General features: G+C 42.9%; 1 protein-coding gene across 1 annotated transcript in view; it reads right to left on the bottom strand.

Annotated features, from left to right (window-relative positions):
- Positions 1-2,958: 2,958 nt before the first annotated feature.
- Rragc (Ras related GTP binding C) overlaps positions 2,959-8,821 on the bottom strand; it is a 20,865-nt gene continuing 15,002 nt past the window's right edge. Inside the window, exon 7 of the mRNA XM_021199723.2 lies at positions 2,959-4,414. Within this exon, the coding sequence (XP_021055382.1) occupies positions 4,263-4,414 (152 nt within the window). The 3' untranslated portion in view covers positions 2,959-4,262. The remainder of the gene's footprint in view (positions 4,415-8,821) is intronic.

Here is an 8,821-nt window from a genome sequence, read left to right as displayed (position 1 = left end):
AGAGAGAGAGAGAGAGAGAGAGAGAGAGAGAGAGAGTTGAAAACTGTTCCACTTCCAATAAAATTTCTCAGATATCTTCCCAGAGGGACTTCAGAAAACCTGTGGTTCTCTAAGGTGAGCCCTTGAGTGGTACACACAATAAAAAACTTTCAGAACTAAGTAAATGCAGAGCCAAGGAACTATGCACTACCATAGTGCAACAGCGCCACCTAGAGGCCAAATTCTGAGGCAGTGGACTGGACAAAAACAAAAACAACAAAACAAAACAAAACAAAACAAAACAAAACAAAAAACTTGGTGAGCTATTATTATTATTACTGCCAAACCAGCACCAGGCCTGCTTTAATAGCAAAGTCAGGGTATGAGGCAGTTCACACATGCAAAGACTGTTCTCCAACACTATCCCATCATACCTACCCAACCAAGAAACCAGCTTGCATCAGTCAAAATACTTGGAAAGTAGTATTAAAAGATCAATTCTAGATCAGGAATATAGTACAAAGTTAGAGAGCAAGCATTTGCCCTCCTGAGTTTGTTACCCTTACCCCCAACACCGAAAATAAAAGCCAGATTCCAATCCGACTGAAATGTTTCAGGGTGGTCTTGTGTGTAGTTCACACCCCACTTTATAGGTATCTCCTAAAGGGTCAAATAAACAGGCATATGAAATACGTGCCAAGATAAGCAGGTTTCCTTATTGCAGGTCTCCTCAGATCCTTCAGCGTCTGATTGTAAAAAGTCCAAGTGATGACTGGGTGCATGCTTCCAGATGTAATTGTAGAATCGTTTTCTGCCCTACACACTGGACCAAACCCTCCCTCCTAAGCCAGCAAGATCAAGTATTAGTGCAAGGATTGAGAACCCAAAAAGACTGAGTTCCAATTCTAACTCCACTTCAACTTACATTCTCTGTGCCTCAGTTTCCCCATCTGCCAAACAGGAATCGTATAGCTATATCACATTCTGAAGGCTGTAACATAAACCATGTAAGACAATTGAGAGTACTTGTTCCTCCTATCCTTGGGTGTCTTCCAATTCTGGTGAGGCAGCTCAGAGAAGCTGCCTTGTTAAGAGAAATACACCAGCATTTGGGAGGCATAGGCAAGTAGATCTCCGTGCATTCAAGACAACCTGGTCTAAGCAAAACAAGGAAAAGACAGAGAACCTTACCAAAGTCTGTGAATTACAGTGCTTTTCCCAATAAGCCTTGAGAATGACGCTATCTTTTAAATCATCTTTCTCTGTGCAAGCAGAGAGCTCAAGTGTCAAATCAAGTTGCAAATGATTTTGATATATATGTGCACATTGTGGAAAACACATGCATATCTTGTATGCATTTATAATTTTTAATCTGTGGGCATCTCTGTGTGCAAAAACATCTATAACATGTTTATAGTCTGTGTATGACCATGCATTTGTATCTGTGTGCACCTATGAATGTGGGGATAGAAAAGGCAGTGATGAGAACCAGCTAACAGCCTCACTGCAGAGGTGTTTGGCAAACCTTCCCAGCTCTGAGGTACTGTGGATAAACTCCCACTGGGGTACACACATTTTGGGGTAAACCTTCCTCTCCTTTCCACATCCATTTCTTTTTCACTATTTCCACTTGTCTTAGTGGGTTTTTGTTTGTTTTGAGACAGAGTTTCTCTGTGTAGCCCTGCCCATCCTGGAACTTGTTGTAGACCAGGCTAACCCACCTGCCTCTGTCTCCCCAACTGCTGGGATTAAAGATGTGTGCCACCACCTCGTGTCTTTTTGCCTTTCTTAATCATCCCTACATTTATTTTGTCAGGGTATAATTTTGTCACATTGAGCTCCTCTGAAATATGTAAATTTTTTTGTATTTTTGTTTTTTGTTTTAGGACAAGGTCTCCACTCTTTAGCTCAGGCTGGCCTAGAACTGAGTATCAGCTCTAAGTACCATGCCTCAAAGCCACTGATTCTCCTGTCTCTGGGGCTTAACACTATACTTGTGGTTTTGTCATTTTTTTCTATGCAAATCTATGATGCTATGAAAACAGCATCACCAAGCCTGCGTCTGAGGCAGGAGGCAAATTAGGAGTACAGGTGTTAGACTGGAACACACACCCTTCTGGGCCATCAATCACTTTTATGATGCTTGGCCACCTCAGTTTACCCATAGCACAGCTTTATAGCTGTTGCTTCAGTCTGAGAACTCCCTTGGCTTGGAGTTTAAGGTACACACACACTATCTGCAGCTCTCAGCAAGGTTCTTTACCCATTCTGACCTGGTTCCATCATGTGAAAACTTACAGGGAACTGTTAGATACAATTAATAGATCTTTTCAAACAGTTTGTCATTTCTATTTCAGGTTTCACTTCTAAAGTAGTCCAATTGTGAAATGAAACATCCTTCAAACAACACCTCCTCTAGTTAATGAATAGTTCTTCAATCAGTTTAGACTTGACCTAATGTAAACACTGAGTTCAAAGGTTAATAATGAGTACCTAGGAAACTTGGTACCATGATTTTAGGGGCTCTTTTACATGGTTAGGGGGTAGGGGCAGCCAATGAGCTACAGTGTATCTGAGGAGGTCAGAAGACAATTTGCAGGAGCCTGTTCTTGCCTTCCACCATGTGGATCCTAGGGATTAAACTCGGGTCACCAGGCTCAGTGATAAGCACTTTCACCAGCTGAGCCAGCCCACAATGCTCTACTCCCGTTTCACCACAGCCTCCTTACTCTTCTGCCTGGATGCAATGTACAAGTCATGCCAGGCTCTGGATGCTCCCCACCACCATAAAACCGCAAATCCAAACATGTTCTCACCTGAGCCCACACCTACTCCACAGCAGAAATGGGCCATGAAGATAATCTCAAGACAAAAGCAGATGTGCTAAACAGAAGGAATGGTGACTGTACACAGCAGCAAAGGACAGAGGAATGGTGAGAAAAGAACCACAAGCACTCTTATACATCACACAACAAACACTGACTTTGGAGTAAATACATTTATTGATACCCATTTTACATATAGTTCAATGAAATAATCTATAAATATAAAAGCATTTTTCCTTTGGATATCACCATGGTCCATGTAAATTCGCAACAGTCATTTGCAGGAAGTGCTCCAAGTCTCACTGCTAGGTTATAGACCTGAGTACATTTCACTCACCAGCGGCACTGACGCACTCAAGGGGCCCAGTGGCTTTGGAATGTGACTACTGGGCATGTGTAGTAAAGAAAATGTGAAAGCCTAAATCAATGGGAAGGGTATCAGCCATGAACAACAGGGAACAATTATGAATTCATATCTCAGACAAAGCAAAGTACCACAGCTGACACTTGGTGTCAGATGACGGCAGAGCATGTAAAGTAGCACCCGCTGTACCACCCTGCATGCTCCCGCCGACCCCAGAGGACAGTTGCAGGAGCCCTTAGGGTCATCTGTAGTCAGAAACAATTCTTAAAGAGCCTACACAGCATAGAATAAAAGCCATGGCATCAAGATTAAAGAAAAGTGAGCTAAGTACTTCAGTGACATACTGAGTTTGTCCCTTCACTGGGGGGACTGTGGGGAAGCCTTTCTGTCTTAAATTCCCTTTGTTACATTGTGCATGATCGGGATCAGGTGAGGAGGGCACGGCCATCTGCTACCTGGACCACAGGGCTGGAAAATCACTTGTTTCAAAGTCTGTTCAACACACCCAGAGGTCTGATGCTGCCCTTGCTGAGCTTGGTTCTCCCCGATGCCGCACAAAAACTTCCTCTTCTCCTCAGGACAGATACAGAAACATCCTTTGCTTCCTCTTCTGAATCAGCGAGCTAATGCACTTCCAAGATCTTAGAGGTACAGTGAGATCCGAGCTCTGAAAGGCAGTGTTAGAACATAAGCAAAGCAAGTCTTTAGACACTACTCAAGTGAAGGCCTAGGGGAAGCATATAAAACTCAGTTTCCTACTGTTTTAGGCTGGAACTGACAGCGACATTCACTGGTAAAGATGGATAACTGGTTATCATCTCCAGGTCCAAAATATCCCAACTATTTAAAGTAGGACTCAAAAGGGAAGAAAAGACACACTGAGTTCTGAGGTCTCTGCAATTCTTTTGCGATGTATTTAGAGAGTAGCTTCAGTTGCACACAGCCGGCTGAGGGGCTCTCATCAGCAGAGAAGCTCCACTGTCATCATCGTCTCCAGACTCCATAGGCAGCAGCTCTCATGTCCTGCAGTGCATGGCATCTGACCCTGGAGGGAGGACTAAGCCAGCACTGAGCCTCCGCCGCTGAGATTCAGACTAGATGGCATTCCGAGGCGTGCCGTTATGTGCCAAGGCTTTCAGGCTTGGAGCACTGGTCTGGTGACTGCAGCTTCTGTGAGAAGTCACACCCACCTCAAACACCTCATGGATAGCTTTGCGGAAACAGTGGAAGTTGTAGTCTATCAACCCTACAAGAGAGAGAAAGAGCCCGTCTATTTAAATGCCAACTGTGAAGCTCCCTACTCTCTCAAACTCTTCACACTGCAATCACTGTAAAGCCAAGAATCCAGCAGCTAACACTGTTACCTCTAGGACAGAAGTGAACAGTGAGAACTGGTAATCTAACAAACCAAGTGGGAAGATGAATGTGTTAAATCCTGAAGTCAGGGTAGCGTTCTACCAATGGTCCTGTAGAGCAGCTAGTGAGGTATGCGAGAAGCAGGCAGGCAGCATTGGTATATAAGCTAAGCAGGGCTCCAGCATCCTCCACCCAACTCTGAGAGGGGAGAGTTAATCTCTATCTGTTTTAGGGAGTGAACATCCACTTGAGACTTTGGGAGAACAAAGGTTTCTCTTATGACAGCAAGGGTGGGTTGCCATTTCCCCCCTTCACCTTTATATGTGGAACCCCAATTCTGAACAAGCAACTGAGACTGAGTTTTAAATTTTTCATTTCCTAGCCTCCCCTGGGCCAGATACAGGCACTTGGCTTAAAATTATGAAATGCCCCAAACTGGATGGCAAGCTCTTCCATCATCTATATTCCCACTGGCAAAGTAAGATCATCCCACCTGCACTTGTCCACATCAAACACCAAAAGCACTCTGTGCCTACCTAATCATCATGTGACCTTTCAGTAACTTACAGCAGACTAGATAAGTCATGGAACACTTATTAACAGCATGAGAGTGGATGCAATGTGTCAAAAGCAGCAGCATCAGGTCCACATTTTCAAGCATACGCTAGCTGGGGCAGAAAGCCAAAACACAACAAATCAAAATAACCTGCCAACTAAGTACAAATGCCAAAGAAGTCCACAGAAGGGAGAGCTAAATGTAGGCAGGGCAAAGCTGACAATGGAAACTTCATAGATGAGGCTGAACTTTAGGTATACCAGCTAGATTTCAATAAATCCTTGCGCTTTGTACATGTGCACACACACACACAAATAAATACACTGAAATTATAAAAACAAAAACAAGTTACCAAAGAAACCTGAATGTCCATGAATATAAGTGCTTTGCTATAAAAATATCTGTCCTAATTAGCAATTGAATATATAAAAATGAGATACCATTACACACCAACAGACTGAGAATATGAGAGTCCAACAGTATCAAGCATTCTCAAGGAGACAACATAATGAGAACACTCTCACAGTGCTATGAGGCGAAGTCTGTAGAGCCACCTGGAAGAGTCCTGTGTTAATGCCTATACATCCCATTCTCACATACTCACCCTAGAGACAGATGAGACATTCACAGGTAATGGCTTTGATTTGGGATTTGCTGACTTTACTGTTGTTTGTTCATTTTTGAGGTAGTCTCTCATGCAGCCCAGGCTGGTCTCAAACTCATTAGGTAGTCGAGGATGACCTTAAACTCTTGCTCCTGCCTCCACCTCCCAAGTGCTGGGATTATAGGTGTGCACCACCATACCCAGTTTACATGATGCTGGGGACTGTGAACCCAGAGCCTCTAGCATGCTACACAGGCAGTCTAATAATGGACCCACAGCTCCAGCCCATTTTGTCTTGTTTTAAAATGGCACCTTGTTTTGCAGTCCTACTGTGCTGGCTAGTTTCATGTCAACCTGACACAAAGTAGGTTATCTAGAAAGAAGGAATCAAGAAAATGCCACCATAGGATTGGCCAGTAGGCAAGTGTATAGAGTTTTCTTCATTGACGATTGATATAGGGAGGGCCCAGCCTCTGTGGGTGGTACCAACCCTGAGCAAATAGGTGGTCCTGGGTTCTGTAAGAAAGCAGGTGAACAAGCCATGGAGGACAAGCATGTAAACAGCACCTCTCTATGGCCTCTGCATCAGCTCCTGCTTCCAGGGTCCTGCCCTTCTTTAGTCCCTCTCCTTACGTACCTCAGTGATGAGCTATAACTGGCACTGTAAGCTGAAACTATTTCCTCCCAAAGTTGCTCATGAACAATAGTGTTTGGTCACAGCAAGAGTCACTAAAACACCTAGATGGCCTCAAACGTACAACAACCCTGCCTCTGCCATTCAAGTACTGGCACTAAAGATATGAGCCTTTATACACAGCTTATTCATGGGTATTTGTCACAAAATTATACCTTTAAAAATATCTGAATGTCCAGCAACAAAAACAAAGTTCAATATATAACCCATACACAGCAGTGGGAAAAACATCTCAAAAATAACCCTGAACAAGAAGAAAAACACATGTTGCAAAAACTAACTTCAATTCAGTATCATTTGCACAACATTATTTATGGGTAGGTATGAAGCAAAAGGGTAAACTATGCATAGGAAAAAATAAAATACACACCACCAAATAAAGGATGTAAACCAAGAGAAATACACACAAGTCTGCAATTGTATGGCCTACCAGCTCTTCGTTAACTACACGCATTGTGTGTGTGGGTTTGTACACCTCAGTGTAGTGCCTATAGAGGCCAGGGTATATCAGACCCTGGAGCTAAAGTTACAGGGGGTTGTGAGCCACCCCCATGACTGCTACAGTCATCTGGAAGAGCAGGAAGTGATCTTAACCACTGATCTACCTCTCCAGACTCCACACTGGTTCTTCAGGTCAAAAATAAATATACATATTCTCTTTAATATGTAAAATTATATTAAGTGAAGTATTTCTTTTGAAGCTCAGGCAAAAAAAATGTTTGTTTTTTTAAATCTATGTGCACGTGAGTATGTGAATGTGTTCATTGAGTGCAGGTATATACTTACCACATCATATGTGCGACCATGGACACATGAGTGTGTATTCTCTCCTGCCTCAACTTCTACCTTGAGACAGAGCCTCTTGTTGACTGCTGTGTATGCCAAAACATGGCACACAGTAGAGATCTATGCATCAGTCCTAGTATTCTGCTGCAGGCTATTGCAGTACCGCAGGTCTGCAGGAATGTGGACTTAGAGGAGTCATTAAAGGCAGAAATGGAAAGGAACCTCAAGGAATAGTTTCAGGGAACAAATAATAAAGTTGATAAAAATTCAATGTGAGCAACACAGAAGAATGAAAAGGGGAAAAAATGAAATCCCATCTATGGACCAATACACAAAGATATCTTTTAAAAAATCAATTACCATAAGACATCAAGGTTTAAACATGAGAAAACCAGCATAACTTGTAACAGAAGCAGGGTAGGCAAGAGTCCGAGTGGAAAAGATTTTTACTCGGCTGGGGGGTGGGGTAATACTTGCCCACAATGGCCAGAACACCAGCAAATACTGAAGTGAGGATGTCTCACTAATAGCTCCAAATATGGTACTAGAACATGAACTCTAAAAAGAGTTGTAGGTGTAAATTTTCAGTCACAAACTGATTAACACAAGCCATGAACGAGGACTGGAGAGAGCCAGCTTAATGAGCAAAAGCACTTCCCATGTAAGCCTAACAACCTAAGGTCAATCCCTGGAACCCATAGTAAGAGAGAACAAACTTCCAAGCCATGAACTGGAGGAGCTGACATTACAAGTAAGAAGCAAGCAGAAAGTTTTGATTCTAAAGAACATGGGATTTGGAAAAAGAAAACTAGCCAGAAGGAAATAGAAGACAGAAAAATATTCAAGGTGATCCAAAGAAGAAAGCTGTGATCTAGGAAGGACTGATAGTCATGGGCTCTAGAAGACTAGAGACCACTGAATACGCTCAAGGACAGAGAGCTGCAGACTGGTTCAGATAGAAAACAAACTCTATGAAAGAAGAGCCAACATGTATATGGAGGAAGAGGGGTGGGATTAAAAAAAAAAACGAATTAAAGCAGGAGATTAAAAGGAAAGAGAATGTCTAAGCTACATTGACAGGAGGCATAGATGTATTTAAGTTCACTTCTAAGATAGTCATTAGTAGAGTACCGTTTTCAAGAATCTGCAAAATCATAACAAAAAAATGTAACTTAAGAACATTTAGCTAGGTGTGGTGGTCCACAGCTTTAATCCCACCACCATTCAAGAGACAGATGGGTCTCTGTGAGTTTAAGGCTGGTCTGATTTATATACCGAGTTCCAGAACAGCCAGAGCTACATAATAGAGACCCTGTCTCAATAACCAAACCACCACCACAACAAAAGAACAGCTCTTTAGGCTGGAGAGATGGCTCAGTGGTTAAGAGCTCTGGCTTCTCTTCCAGAGGACCATGATTTGATGTCTAGCCCACACGTGGTGGCTCACAACCATCTACAACTCCAGTTCCAGGGTATCTGACACCTTCTTCTGGTTTCTATGGGACCTACATATAAATAGTACACAGACATACATGCAAGCAAAGAAACTCATACACATAAAATAATAAAAATTAGAAAGAGAGAGATCGCGCGCTCGTGCTGAGTTCAAGGCCAGCCTGGTCTACAGAGTGAGTTCCAGGACAGTCAGAGCTACACA

The sequence above is a fragment of the Mus pahari genome, chromosome 6 (genome assembly GCF_900095145.1).
Source record: "Mus pahari chromosome 6, PAHARI_EIJ_v1.1, whole genome shotgun sequence".
NCBI classification, from domain to species: Eukaryota; Metazoa; Chordata; class Mammalia; order Rodentia; family Muridae; genus Mus; species Mus pahari.
Note: the sequence above shows the minus strand (reverse complement) of the source record. Positions and strands in the feature narration are given on the sequence as shown.